The sequence below is a fragment of the Anas platyrhynchos genome, chromosome 16, assembly GCF_047663525.1.
Source record: "Anas platyrhynchos isolate ZD024472 breed Pekin duck chromosome 16, IASCAAS_PekinDuck_T2T, whole genome shotgun sequence".
Taxonomy (NCBI): domain Eukaryota; kingdom Metazoa; phylum Chordata; class Aves; order Anseriformes; family Anatidae; genus Anas; species Anas platyrhynchos.
The window spans coordinates 8,984,047-8,999,534 of record NC_092602.1 but is presented as its reverse complement, the minus strand read 5'-3'; the positions used below and the strand labels follow the sequence as shown (position 1 = coordinate 8,999,534).

Genomic DNA, 15,488 nt, shown 5'->3' with positions numbered 1-15,488 from the left:
ACTTCACAGTTAATTTGGTAGTAAAATGCTCTACAAGAACTTCTAGACTGTCAGCCACTTGATTAATACTACAGAAAATAACTAACAGATGAACCGAGTTTCTTAAAAAGAAAACAACCACAGCATTTTACATCTCTTGTTGTAAATGCCATTTTCGCATTTCTTCAGTGCCTTCCATTTAAGGGTCTCACAGCACCTTCACAGGAGTGAGAATAACGTTCTTTTACTAGGAAAAAGTGACACAAATCAACAAGAAAACATGCTGGAACTTAAGATGACAACTTCCATATAATTTAACACTTGTAAGAAGTGGTACAGTTCTGCAGGTGTCTGAAGTTTCTCATTTTGCTACAACTGACAGCCTTCACAAGTTGAAAAATGAATGTATTGTAGCACTGCTGTTTTCCTGTCAGATATTCCTGGCTTTCTGCAGCAGACACTTTTCTTTATGCAGGCTGTCTGAAAAGGGAGGTTTCATAGTTACAGTCTTTGCAGACATGTTACTCTGTTAATTTGGCGTTTTTTTAAAAAGAGCATTCCAGTTCACCTAGAAAACACATTTAAAGAGGAAGGTAGAAGACAGCACTGTACCTAAGCTTTCATATCCTGTAAATGGGCTAAGGACTTACCCTGCATGGCATTAATTATACTTACATAGCTACAGCCACGTAGATCCCTACTTTAGGTACAACAGTACAGCTTATGTACAGAAAAGGGGAAAAAACTATACTGATAAAAGACACTTTGTGGCCTCCTCCAGCCTGAGCATTCACTTATCTGACAGGGAACCCAGGCAGCTGACTCCAATTCACCATTTTCTGGAGGGTGCTGGGAGTGGGAGGGATCTGGGGCATATATAAGCCAGAGCCAACTCATTTGGAGGGGGTAAAAATTGTAGCATGCAGGGAACTGTGATACAAGGGAGTGATGGGGAGGAAAAAAAAAGGCCCAAAATGAAGAAGAATGCAGTTCTGGAAGAGAAGCACAGCAACGCAGAGACACCCTGGAAAAAAGGTACTGTGTTTAAGGAGTCTTAAGCGAGGTGGGGCTGGCTTAGCTAGGGAACTCTGGAGTGATAAGGGAACCTGCAGAGAAAGGGGTATAAAAGGTTTATGCTTAAATAAGTGGATTCCATCAGTATTTACCAGGTTCTTCTGTCCTGGTCCTTTTGTACTTCTCCGCACTATGTTGAACTGACTCTTCTGTCTACCAAGTAACAGCTTGGTGACAAGCACTGCTGTGGCAGTAAACCAGACTTCCAGCATAGCAGAGGAGCTGTACATAGACCAGGCCAAAGTGTTTCCCTTTAAAGCTCACTTACTATAGTTAGTGCTTGCAAAATCAACAGAAATGCGTTAAGTATGTCAAAAATGAGTTACGAGTATTAACCCCTCCTAAATTTCCTTATAAATAAATGCCTCAGCTTCAATGCAGCTCAATCAATGGTTATCTGTATTTAACACACACTGTTTCAAGAAGGTCAACAACAAGCTCAAAAGTTAACAGAAACGAGCAGTTACTAATACAACTGCTTAGAATACATAGCTTCAATTATTGTCCTTTAAAGAGACCATCATCGTAAATGTACTACCTTAGGACAGGTTCACTTAAAACTAAGTCTTCTTCAGTCCTAAAATTGCATTTTTGTTGTTGCTTTTTGTTGGACAGTAACACGAGTTGCATGTTTGATCTAAGGTTAGGGCTCTTCCTACTAAGCAGGCCAGAACAAGCCCGTGGAAGTCTTAAGAAAGGTTTTCCTCCCATACTTGTCTGCCACACACCTTGCGGTTCAGTCTTCTCCAGCTTATGGCCCAATACAGTTTTAAAAGTGAAACCAAATTCTGGTTGATGCAACTACGGCATGAAGGTCAGGCAGTGACTTCGGTTGTATGTATTCCAAATGTATATTAAAAGAACTGTCAAACTGCAGCAAGCTGGAAAATGGGCAATGCTAGCAATGTGCCATTTAGTCATTCCACCTCAAACAATGCTAATGATAGCCAGGAAAATGAAGCAGCAGTGTAAGTTGGGTAAAGGGAATCATTCATTCTCATCTGGGTTTTGAGGGTCAAATATTTTGACATGCGTGAAGGGGAAAAGCCCTTTCCGACCGTTGACTTCTCCTTCCCACTGACCGTTTATATTCATCCTTGTAACCTTCACAATATCTCCGACCTGCAGAATTAAAAAAAAATAAGAATATCACACATAAGAATCTTACCTCAGATACAAATCTCATGAAGAACAACAAATACAATCCCATCACATAAAAGAAAATTGCTATAAGCTTCAAAGGGAAAGAAAAGTTAGTTTTACTCAACTAAAACACAGACACCATTCCTAAACATGATGTCTGCATTTGCTTTGAAAACTTTAACTAATGGGATACTTACGTATTTCAATAAATTACTGAACCACGCCTTTTCCTGTAGGAAAGCTTACTTCATGCAGCCATATATTTAGCTTAGATGTAAACTGACATCACTAAAGCTACCATAAATAATGAGATGCAAACCCCATTCAAAATAGCACAGCCCTCCCTGGGTTTAGCATTAACATGCTTATTTCAAAGAAAACTTAGCTTTTCAAAGAACAATTCCTGTGACAGAGAAACCACTACGTGAAGTTCTACTTCTGACTACCACAGCCTAAGAAACTTGTGTAGCTCTCTAAAACAATGATACACTTCTCAGATGTTTTTTTAATAAGCATTAGATATGCAGATAGTTGCTTTATCTGGTGCTTTCACCTTCACTTCCCATCAAAGAATTTGGAACAGGAACAACAACATGTCAGGCCTTTCCTATCATAACTGTCTCTTCTATTTGGTGGTGAAAGAAGAGAAAAGCTATGATAAAGAAAAAAAAAATCCGCCCAAATTATACTTTATCACTGTTCAGTGTCTGTATTTAACCTGAATTAGGATAATTTACAAAGCAAAACACTCAACATGACAACCAGCCTTTGAGACTGACTAAACTCATTTCTCCCTCAAACACTTCAGAATAGCTGAAGCCGTGGCCTGTTGCAGCAGCTCTTGAACTACACCTCCCTTCCTGTTTACTTAATTGCATCTATGTGGTAACTATAGTAAATATTAGAAAAGTGACATTAGCAGCTCATAACTAACTTCACAAAAAAGGTAGAACCTGCCTATGACTAACGGCCAGCAGTTCATAAGCTTCCTCCCCAAAAGAGGTCCAAGCAATTTGTAGCTGGGTTTCAGATTACCAAACTACTTCTGCAAAATCCAAAGGAAATTAGCCTTGCTTGGTCTTGAAGGAAAAATTAGATTTTATTCTTGACACTGTGTATATATAACAACTTGTCCACACTATCTAAATAGCATTAACATTTACAGCTGATGCCGATAGTTCAATGGCCTTGGCAAAGGACCTTAGATTCAAATGTTTCAGATAAAATGCATAAGTTCTCCAAAAAGGAAAAAAGCCGAGTCCACAAAATATCTTGCAGGAAACGTATCACCAGGTGATCCAAAGCCTGTTTAAACCAGTTACCATTACCTCAATAGGTATTTTTGACAACCACTCTGAAGTATTCAGAAATCTTGAGCAAAGTTTAAGACACAACCATGAACTCTTTGGCAGTCACTCAGTGTTACATCTCTTAAAATAAGATGTCTCAAACATTGAAACTCTTTCCAGATATTTAAGCTTGACGTCCAATTCTAATACACATTAATTCAAAATGTGTTGTTCTGTTCCCACCCAAATCCTCCCTCACCCTGCTTTTCTTACATTACTTAGTGCTTTCCCCCTCCCCTTTCCCATCCGGAAATTCAAGACTCGCACTTGAGACAACTTTAATCCTGTGCTTTCAAGAGAGGAGAAAGTCCTCTGATCCCCACACAGTTTTGGGATATAATTGAGAGACTCTTAAACTGTCAACTTTATGCATGCTGCTCATAAATTCAAACATGAAGCCGACACGTCCTACTGAGTAGTTAGACATTGCCCAGGTCATTTAGCACACACAGATAGCATTAATTTGACTGGCTTTCTTCTCTTGGTGGACTACTGCAGCACGCTTTGTGTTTTTGATAAAAAGCACAATTTGTCTGACTTCTCGTTAAATGGAAAATCTAGAGAAAGCTTTAAATAGTAACAAGATGATTTAAACAGGAACCTAACAAAAGTCTCTTTAGGAAAAGGCTGATAACATCTATAAATAGTCAGTGTTGCACTGCGAGATTTAAAATAACCCTTGAAGACAGATTCAAGTTCCAGGTTTTAGACTCGAAATCATGAAGGCACATCTGACACCACAACAGTTAAAACCCAGCAGGAAACTGCATTTACCCCACACCACACAAACAATCCATTTGGAAACACTCTAATCTTTCTAATCTTATTCCTGGGATGGGGAGGGGAATCAGTAGTACACAGGATCAAACACGTGGACTTTTTTTTTTTTGTCTGACAACTTAATTCTGGACACATGCTGTAGAGATCAATCCAAAATTAATTCAGAAGCTCTAGAAAAACATACTTCAGTTTGACTCTGATTTCTACAGCTTGAATAGGTTGGGAGCCTTAGTTTAGTTGAGCGAAAAATGATATAAAATGGCAATTTAAGTATCACCTTGCAAAAAAAGCAGTGCAGTCTAACAATGCAGAGTGTTCTTTACACTGCTGGGCAGGTAAAGTTGCTACAAATCAGTAGCAGCTGTTAAAGAGTGGTAGGTGAGAAAAGGTTCACAAAAAACAAAAAAAATACCGAGGACTTGAATAGTAGAGTGATTTGCAATAAACAGATCTCTTTTTTCCAAAGGAAAGCTGCCGAATATCCCCTCATGCTGTATTATTTACAAAAAAATACAGTCCCTTGAGAAAATTAAATGAAACAGCATGCTGAAACAAGATTTTTGGGGAAGGAATCTTGATGTCATGACAAAATCATTCTTGGATTTCATAAAGACTCTTTTTGAGAGCATCTCTAGAATCTGGTCAAGTAGTCTCTATGGGCATCCCTCCCAAGTACTAACTGAAAGCAGTATTTGGTAAAGTCTCTTTAAAGCCTGTCAGCTGAGGTGTGATCTCCTATTAAAATTATTTAACATGCTACTGGTTTCAGAGAATATTTTGGGCTAGTCAGAAGGATTGTCTTATGATTAGGCACAGGACAGAGTCAGGAGTCCTGGTTCTATTGTCATTTCTGCCACAAACTTCCTGTATGATTCTGTACAGCTCATGGGCCCTTATCTATAAATTAGGCTAATACTTCCTTAGTCTCAGCATCTCTCAGACAAACAACTCACTTGCAAAGCATGCCAGCATCACTAGATGGAAGTAGCACCTACTGAAGTGAGTAATATTTCTGAAATGCAGCCATTTGGTTCCACCCAAACGATAAAATCAAAGCGTATTTTAGATAGCATCCTTTCATTACGTCCCTGTTACAGCACGAATTCAAAGCCCCAGGGAAATGTGAGTTGTGGAACATGCCAGTCAGAAAGGTTACTTCATTCACTACAGACTCCTCTGTACCTGTCTTCCACTTGAAGCTGATTCATACACTGCACAAGGTTCCTGCATGCCATTTGAGTCACGTAGTCCATTAATTCAGCATGTTTTAGACATATTCCATCAAAGAAATTACTTGATATCCCACTCTCCCTCAAAATGTATAAAACTAAACAAAAGAGGCAGAATTCAGTTGCACACCAAGGAGAACGAATCGATACTTTGAAGGAGCTGGTGCTCTAAGTATTAGAAGATTCTAGAAACCAAATGGCTGATAGCACACCTTTATTGCCCTGATCTTTATGCTGCGTGCCAGAACAGTAACAGCTGATGCCTTGAGTTCTTCTGACCTGAGGAAAGACCTTTGACCGTTCCTGAGATGTGAGAGCAGGTTGAAGGGCAGTGCAGAAGTGCTGAAATCCCAGATGCAGTTAACCTAGCCTCACCTAGGAAGACTGCCACAGTGTGTACCTCAAGTAGAGCCAGAGCTGGGCTTAGAGCACCACAACAAAGAGCAGTTTTCATTAAATTGTGATAGCCTGTCCCCATCTGCTAAGCATGCTGTCACAACAGTCCAGAATACGGAGAGCTCAGAGCTCCCATGAACAGTCGGTCACTCTTTAGCCACACTAAAACTCATTTTAGCACAGGAACTCATCTAGATTATCCCCATCGCTTTCAGTTTCATCTGAAAATAAACTCTGCAAACAGTTCTGAGGGTAAACATGTGTTAAATTGCGAGGCACTGACTGTTGTCCTGATGGGAACGATAAAGAATTCTGACTGGAAAAGGAAGCCCCAAAGGCTAAGAACGCACACAGCCTCCAATGTAATTGGCAGTTGCATTTTCAAAGGTAGCGTACTGAAAAGTTTGTGTGTATCAGCAGATACAGAAATCCTGCCACCAACATCACTTTCAATTCAATGGTTCTCTGAGCTAAAGCTCTGTGATCAACACTTAAAACCTAGAACCTATACTTGTGTAGTTAAAGCCAAATATTTATCTTGTCAGTTAGATGCATTTTAATGTTTAAAACAGCAATAGTGAATTTTCCTGACTTAAGAGAAGCATAACACTTGTTGTCTAGTGAAAATAGCAACCTAATTTCCTAATTAAGAAAGTTCTGCTACTAGCACATCTTGCCCTACTTGTCTCAACTTTAAAGAGAAGAAAGATAACTGTAACCTAATTGCAATGAGCTCAAGAGACACATTATGTCAGTTATATAACTGTGAGGAACAGGTATTTATTTCACCAAAACATCTCAGTGAAACATTAACTCCCTGATAGCACATGGATACATCTATGTGCTTGATATGCCACACACCGATAAGCTACTTCACACTATAATGTTGGCACAGGTTTGGGGAAAAAAATCACTGTGATAAAAAAAAAAAAGCTATGAAAATATAACGAAGCTCTGTGTATATATAAAACCTTAAGATTCCCTAACACTGTCATGTCAGATTTGGATGTGAACTCTACGACTACCACTGACTTCAAAGTGGTTTATGACACTTACTACAATGCTTGCAGTATATTTAAGAACCATTATTTAAATACATGGTGTATTTAAAACATCCTTAAGTCATTCCACACCATTTGATAAGGGAATTTGTAGTTCACAACCTGAGCCAACCTTCAAACAGCTGACCAGTTTTTAAGGGAATTACCTACCATTAGTTTACCTACTGACCAGGCTAGGCACGAAGAACTCTGTTGTGTAGCTATTAGCAATTAATCATCTTCCTTGGATCCAAGCAAAAAGCCCAAATACCAACAGATAAACTCCTTTTTAAGGTAAAATGCAGCAGGTCTTAGACTTCTGGGCACTGCATAGGCTGGTTTCAGATGAGGATTCATTAGCATGCTGGCTGAAGAACTCCAAGTTATAAATTATGAGAAACTCTAAGGTAGACTTTGCTGTTCTGTACCTTAGTGACAGAGCAAACAGTCCCTGCATCGCCGTGCGGTGCTGGTTTGTGTAACCTTTGAACACAGGGCTGTCCTCCTCATTTTCCCACGGAAAATCAGGGGTGAAGAGGCGCAGTACATAGTCCCGTAACGTAGAGTTCTAGTTCCCATAAACGCGGGACACTGCATCCCTGTCCTTCGTATTTCTTCCTCTAGAGCACCAGAAAGGAAGGAAACTGCCTCTTGGCTGAAAGCACACAACTAGAGGAACAGACCTGGGCTGATGCTTTTTTTTTTTGCGTGTGTGTGTGCATGCAGTATTCTTGAAAACACTACACACAGTAGTAATCAAAATTAGTAAAGTTGCAGTGAGAAACTGCAGACATCAATCATCCCGCTAAAAAGCATTAAATGTGAACAGCCTATGTAATTAATAGAACTGACCACAGTCATGTGTGAATCTTTCACATACAATAAACTTATCGTAGGCTTTACTAATTGTTGACTGCGGCAGTGAAATGCACAAAATTACATGCACAGTAACTGTACGTTTGGGGATGACAGCAATATCTAAAATTGGTAGTTTAGCTTGTAAAGCAGATTGCTGATGTTTTATCTTAGAGAATAAAAGTAGAGCATATAATGCAACAGGACCAAATCCCCATTTAGATGTTAGTCACTCCAGGAATATAAATATGGATGCTGAACAATTTTAGCCCAGTAAGGTCCAAATTGTACCAAATGCCATGCTACCTACCTAGTATCCTTACAGGAAATCTATTGCAGACACTCTCAAACTTTCTTGCCCTTAAACTGTCACGCTTTAAGTACTACTTCAAAGTTAAGCACTCCATCATTATCCAACCAACTAGATCTTGAAAAGGATTTTCATGAGAATATTCATTTTACAAGTTTAAAAAAAAACATTTCTCACATGAAAAATGTAATTACCTTCCTTAAAACCAGGTTTCTTCTCACTAACAGTCTATGAATATTTATCTTCTCTGACAGCTTAGGTAAACAATAGCGTGCAACAGACAAACTGGACCTGAAAGCAGACAGCTTGTCCCATTTTCAAGCTGAACCTTGCAAAATGGCATCCCTCCACTTAAAAGGAGCTGAGCAGGTTACCACTCAATAGCTGTATTTACTCCTGATGGTGTTCTGCTTCTTGTAAGTAGTGTCTGTGTGCTGATCATATAAAGCTCAAGCCAGCAAGCAGGTATTTTGCTTTCTTACTTTTATCAGTTTAAATGGGATTACATACACTCAGTAGCTGTACAATTATAGGAACAATTATCAGTACAAGCTGAACCATGATTGAGAGGTCATACTGAGGCACAACACTGTACAATACTATTACTTTGAAAGAACACCATTAGCTTTCTTCCCCCAAACGCCCTCATAACCCATCCTTTCCCTACCATTAGCTACCTTCCGTTCTCTTACCAAAGAGAAGCTTCTAGTCTAAATGAACCCTATTATTTTTAAGAATGTTGAACTATGACCTTGAGTGGTTCAGATTATTTAGTGAGAAGCAAAGCCCTGACAAGGTTGGGATTAATACATCAGAGCCCAGCAGGTGTTAGGCAAGCTGAAGGAAGATAATGAAAAGAATCTGGAATTTTCTTTAAGGATAGAACACATGACAAAAATGTTGCTATAATGAGGTTGTTAATGTTCCCTGTGCATGGAAGGAGAAGCTGTAACCACCAATTTTAATGAAAATGTAGATCAATCCCCAGAATTCTACTTCTGAAACCTCTTGAGAAGCCACAGTGTGACTAAGGTGAACCTGTGAAAAAATAGACTTCATAGGAAGACAAAATATACCAGGGTGGGAGACGCAAAGACACGAAGCCATAAGCAATTGGAGATCAGTGGAACAGAAGAATATTTCAAACAAAATTTCAGCAACTTGAAGGTTCCAAAAAACTCTGACCTATATGTTGGTCACAGAATTAATCCTACCACTACATTCTGGCAGCTAAAATGATACAATTAACTAGGTCACTAAACAGCAAATCAGAAAAATCTATTTGAGAGCCATCCTTCCACACAGTTCTGCTACCCTGCAGCAAAGCAAGCTCCCTGAAGTAATTCCACGACACACTGATAACAACAGCATCAATTGCTGCCAAAACTATTCACGCCTCTGAAAACAGAGCAAGGCAAGCAATCTTCTGTACGGTACAGCTGGCATTGAATTTACATTTCTTCCTATGATAATTTTCACACCTTTTTCATGAATAACAAGCAACTAGTTTTCCTAAGACTCAAAAAAAAAAAAAAATCCAGTGATACATATTTAATTTCTAACCCTCTAAGAGTAATCACCTGTAGAAATTTTACAAGAGGAAAAAGCCTTAAGGTAACTTTTATTAGCGACTTCCAATTATTCATAAAACCTTAGTCTAAGTATCAGCTATAGTTAACAGCCTCAACTTGCAAACTAACTGAGCAAGGGCAAGAGGCGAAGTTCAAAAGTATTTTTAAAACCACTATTTTACTTGCTAAAACGCTGTTGCTTCCTTTGCTTGTTTCCTTGCATTTGCTCCTTGAAGTATTTTACCACATTCAAATTTCATCACTCAGAATAACAACCAATAGCAATGCTTTCAGGTGAGACATTTCTGAAGCATGAGTTAGCTAACTTTCAGTATAGTCAAAGCATGGGAGTAAGAGTGTCTGTATGCTAGATATAGTTTCAAAAACTTCTTCCATTCCATCATTTATGCCAATTTAATTACAATTGTAACATGAATTCTTTACCATTTAAAGAATAAAGCTCTAAAACCTTTAAGAAATCCCTAATAAAAATAAAAAAAAGTGTTTTGGCAAGCACAGGAACTTATTAAAAGCTCAACGCAAGGTTAGAGGCTTTCCTACAGTCTTTCATCTTATAAATAAACACACCCTTTCCCTCCCCTTCTAGGTCTTAAGACCATTTCTCAAATTCCAATTTTCAAAAATAAAAATCTAGAGTCCTTCAGAAGACTCTTCTGCTTCTTTGTATTTCTGATGTGCCCAGAGATGAGCTCTCAACACTAGCGTACTTCACACTACAGTTGAGGATCAAAAAATAAGTAAAAATCTGTTCATAAACAATCCTTACCTTTCTCTGAAGGACACTACTGCCAGTTCTCAACGTGGAATACTGCAACAATTAAACACCCCTTTCCTTCCCCAAGGTAAGGTGGAGAAGCAGGTCATCCCCCCTAGCACTTACTCCCGCAGTAGGATGTATACATTCTACTACCCTTGAGTGTATTTGCACTGTTGCAGAGGCAAGAAAACAGTAAATTAAGTATAGGTTCTGACATAACTTAGTCACTTTTCTCAAAGGAAGTGGTATAGATGAAGCAATTCTTGTAATCTTCCTTTAGAACCTAACAGAACTTCTCAATCCCTCGACACAGCTGAGCAGACTCCATATGAAGTCATTTACACCAACTTTGCCACTAACAATTTTTTGTTTCTTATTCTACAAAACCATTGAACAACTCTAAGACTTGAAAGGAAAAGAAACTTACCTCTAGTGCCAGTGCAGTCTTGTCATAAGCACAGGGTACTCTCTTTTGGATAGCTTTGGCATAGACTGGTCCATTCTGTGTTGACGGCAGAGGATTGATCACTGCTCCCGGTGTATTGGATACCGAGGGAAGGGGACTTGTGGTCTGAGGCTGAGCATAAGCATGGGCAGGTTCTGGAATACCGTAGCTGTTGGAATTCCTGTTTCCATGCTTCCCATGAGATCTGACTAGCTTTTCTACATAAGGAACAGGAATCATCCCAATCCGACCATCCTTGTTTCTGGCACTCCACCACTGTTCTTCTGGCTTCTCTACGATTGCCAGTATTTCACCCTTTTTAAATGGAAGATCCTCAGCATCATTGCCAGGAAAGTCATACAGAGTCCGAACATATTCCAAATTTTCTTCTGCAGTGGACATAGGGGCAGATCCAGATCCTGTTGGTGGACTTGGATACCTAAGTTTAAAAAAGTTAGTATTATCAATAGCTATCCCATAGCTATTGTTCTGTATTTCCAGTAACAAAGCCAACAACCACTTTTACGCTAGGACCACCAAATGAAGGAGAACTACCTACGTTCACCTTTATAACATAACTATTAGTTTGGTAACACCGGGAAACGTTTAACAAGTTTAACTCATGCTCTCAAGCAATTACGTAAGTACCCATCTTATTTTCCCCAGAAATCCAATAAAAAACTATTGGGGATGCAAAAATTGGGAGAAATAATGCAAAATCTTATCTATTGGTTTACTTTTTCAGATTGTTTTGAAGATGTTAGGGTAGATTAAAATGGTTTCTTATCTTAAGTGACAAGAGGCCACGATACTTAAATGAAAAAGATTTGGGTGTCTTGGGGTGAGAAGGGGAAGGGCTCTCAGAGAGCTAACTAATCCTCTTCAGTTCTTTGCACTCACGTTTTTAACCTCAGCATCCACTTTTCTCAGGAATTCAGTAACTCTGAGTGCCAGACTTGAGGGAGCATAGTGGCAAAAGAGAACAGTAAGAGGAGGATATGATAACCTCTCAAGTCTTTCTGATTCTATAGGCAGTAGAGCATATTTGTATCAGAAAGCTGCTGTTTATAGGTAGGATTTTGGGGACACTCAGTCTTGTTAATACTGAAAACTGCTTTGTTTAAGAAAAGAGAAGGCAGATTCTGTGTTTTTAGGAGACAATACTTTATTTTCCTTTTTGGAAAGTAACATGGAATAAGCTCCCTAATCTTATTGTTACAACTTCAGCTCTCAAAGCGTCGTTAGATTATAACAAAGCTTATTACTGCTTCAAAGTACTCATCTTAACTGTATAGTTAGATCTAATAACCTGCAGTGATATCTTTCCAGAAGAAAACATGAAATACTAACACCCGCTGCTAAGAGCGGAGTAAGAAGCAAAAAAGCTTGCCATCTTGCAACTCCTCTGCCTTATTAACCACACGACTACCTTTAATTTATTCACATTGCTTATTATTTTGCCCATCATCTGCCCAGTACATTTTATTCTGCGATAACGTATAAGAATGTTCATCAAATGAGACTCTTTTACTGCAGGCTATTTTCACCATAACCTTTACACACCTTCTTTCAAAGCAGCTGTCAGAAATCTTACAGTATTGGGCCCACAGCAGATACTTGCTATTGATACAAAAACAAATAGCTTAAAACAGGTTTCAACTGTCTTACAAGTTTAAAATATCCCCTAGAGCTAAAAGTGGTGGTGTACAGCAATATACAAGGAACTACTTAATCCTACCACAAAAAAAATCCCTTCATACTATATATACACTTAATGAAATTAAAAGAATCAACAGCCTTCGTGAGTACCTGTGATGCTCCTCTGAAAATGCCAACTTTTAAAGAAAAATGACAGCTAGCAATAACAGCTCTGACACAAGTGCCTGTCCACCCCTATTCTAAATCTAGTCCATTAATTTAAAAATAATAGTCTGGGAATGCTACCCCTCATCCTCCCTCTTGCATCAGGAAGTTTCTTTTACACAGAAATTCAAACCACCACCCATGACATTGATTTTTCAAAAAGTTTAGAACAAAATTTATGCTAGAAGTCAACCCCATTTTGAGTTATGTATGTATAAAAGCGTGTAAGTTCACTGTATGCTTGGGGTTCCATCTGTCCCTGTATGTTGACAGAACAACCAATGGCTGTATGGAATCAAACCTTGAAAGTGAGGTGGCGTGTTCGTGATGTCATGAAAACATTCACAAAATACTTCATGCAAGATTCTATACCAACATCAGGAGAGCAAGTGGCATCAGCTTAGTTTAAGCATCTTGATAAAGCTCAGGAAGTCATTGCCATACATGACTGAGAAGAAGCTTTTAACTGTCAGAGAGCACAGCAGTATGCAGGTTAACGAGAACACAGGTAAGCATAAGAATTGCTGCAGATTTGACTTTTTTCATCCAAACCATCCTGAAGTTTAAACATGCACAAAACCCTGGGCAGCTCCAGTTAAGTGTTCCTGCACCTGTGAAAGGTGAGTGAATTTTTCACCTATCCACTTCTTTAGCCACAGCACAACCACTACCCTGAAGATGTCTCAACAGCTTTAGGAGTTCTTGAAGCTGGTGCTTTGTCACATTCCTCCCACCCACCACCTGAGAGCTTTACAGGAAGACTTTTGATCGTGTGTGGTCAAAATTCAGTTTGACAACTTACTGTCAACCTTTGACAAGTTACTGTCAGTGATTAAGAACTGGACTATGCCAAGATTAAAGTGTGGTTATAAAACTCAGTTATTTTTCCACCAAATAACTTGTCAATCTGAAAAAAAAAAATCTTAAACTGCAGAATTTAGAAGTAGACCAATTTTTATTTTCCATGTTATTTTTCTAGCTTTTATTTTCATTTTGTTCTATTCAGGAAGCCCCAAAGATAAAAGAAATATGTTCTAGACTTATCAATAAGCTGTTTAGTGATGCAGGCTGCAGGTATGTCCCCTGTTGGGCTCAGGACAAAGAATGATCTCATAGTCAAGTCACATTTTCCCATCCTCCTAGAAAAGCATTTCCCAGTGTAGTATATGCAGATACAAAGAGTGCCATAACCAAACCGAGATGCATGTTTTTACATTTTTTGGGGGAAATGTCACTCTAGAAGCTTGGGAAATGCTGTCCTAGAATACATTAAAACTCAGTTAACAGGGTGAAGCAGTCTAATCACAAAGGTGTGTCATTGTGGATGCAGGGCCAGCGAGCAAGTTAAGCTCAGAGGCTGTACTTCAATCACCAAAAGGCAGATTTCTGAACCAGCTTCTCAACCTTCCTGGGAGCAGGACAATACCAGAAGGTTGATACAAAGCAAGACCACGCCCTCTCGCAAGGCAATTACAGGCAGCGACAGGGATGTACACACACTACCTTAGCATCCATCTACATGCAATGCAAGGCCAGGCCCCACGCACCATCTGGACAACGATGACCAAAAGAACAACCCATATTGGTCATTGTGCTCCAGAGCGCTGAGGACCGCTATTAGGAAGGGTTCCTGGGGAGGGCCAGAAGGAAAGGCTTCCTTGCTGCGTGCAGCACAGCCCTACCTCCAGCCTTAGGGTGCTGGGGCTGAGCCCCCTGCCTCGCAGCACCAGGAGCAGAGCTGGCGGTGGGAGTGGCGACGGGAGGGTGGCACTCACCTGGGCGCAGGCTCGATGAGGGTGGTGGTGTCCAGGTAGTGGATCTTGTAGAACTCCAGCAGGGCGGGCAGGTGGTCGAACTCCTGGTCGCCGATCTTAAAGCGGCGGTTGGGCAGGGAGTTGATGATGTAGTGGGAAACCCGCGAGTTCTCGGACACCGAGAGCACGTAGTCCCCGGGGCAGGTGGACGAGTCCCGCACCAGGAACATGCCGTGCCGCTGCCCCTGCAACCGCGTCTGCGCCTCCGCCCGGGACACCGGGCCCACGTACCAGCTGGAGCGGTCCGACGAATCGAAACGGGCGGCGGAGGACATGGCTCCGGCCGGGGAAGGCTGAGGGCGAGAGGGAGGAAGGCGGCGAGCCCGAAGGCCCGGCAGGAGGAGAGCCGGGGAAGGGAAGGGCCGGGCGGGGAGGCCCGGCAGGCGGAGCGGGGCTGGGGGCTAGGAGGAAGAGGCGAGCGCCCGGCCCAGCAGCGAGGAAGCCCGGGGGGGAAAGGAGGGCAGGGATGCGGCAGGAGGAAGCCCCGAGGAGCGGCTGGGCTGTGGCCGGCCGGAGCCGGCGGTCAGGGCCCCCGAGTCTCCCTCAGCGGCGGGGCGTGCGGGGCATCCTTCCCGCCTCTCCCTCAGGCCTGCGGCGGGCCCGGGCGGGCGGGTGGCGAAGAGCAGCGGCGGCCGGCAAGGGATAAAGCGGCGAAGGCGGCCGGCCGGCTGCGATAGCAGCCGGGAGAAGGGAAGGGAAGGAGGGAAGGCTCGGCCGGCCGGCAGCAGGGCGCTGGGAGGGGGCTCGGTGTCCCGGCGCTCGGTGCCGTCCCGTTCCCTCCCCTCACGGAGCCGAGCACCAAAATGGCGGCGGCGCCGGGCGCACCGCCCCGCGCATGCGCCTCGCGCCCGCCTGAGGGGAG

At 41.4% G+C, this 15,488-nt stretch overlaps 1 protein-coding gene across 1 annotated transcript; it reads right to left on the bottom strand.

The window, feature by feature from the left end:
• Positions 1 to 1,435: 1,435 nt before the first annotated feature.
• CRKL (CRK like proto-oncogene, adaptor protein) lies at positions 1,436 to 15,469 on the bottom strand. The gene is made up of 3 exons (XM_013103430.5): positions 14,588 to 15,469; positions 10,932 to 11,388; positions 1,436 to 2,175 (listed from the first exon to the last, which is right to left on the bottom strand). The coding sequence occupies exons 1-3, from the start codon at positions 14,899 to 14,901 to the stop codon at positions 2,041 to 2,043; spliced, it is 906 nt and encodes a 301-aa protein (XP_012958884.2). The 5' UTR covers positions 14,902 to 15,469; the 3' UTR covers positions 1,436 to 2,040.
• Positions 15,470 to 15,488: the final 19 nt, after the last annotated feature.

Coding starts and splice junctions, on each gene's coding strand:
- CRKL (XM_013103430.5), bottom strand. CDS start 14,901: ATGTCCTCCGCCGCCCGTTTCGATTCGTCGGACCGCTCCAGCTGGTAC. Junction 11,389..14,587: donor CTCATCGAGCCTGCGCCCAG/GTGAGTGCCACC, acceptor TTTTAAACTTAG/GTATCCAAGTCCACCAACAG. Junction 2,176..10,931: donor AGACTGCACTGGCACTAGAG/GTAAGTTTCTTT, acceptor TTAATTCTGCAG/GTCGGAGATATTGTGAAGGT.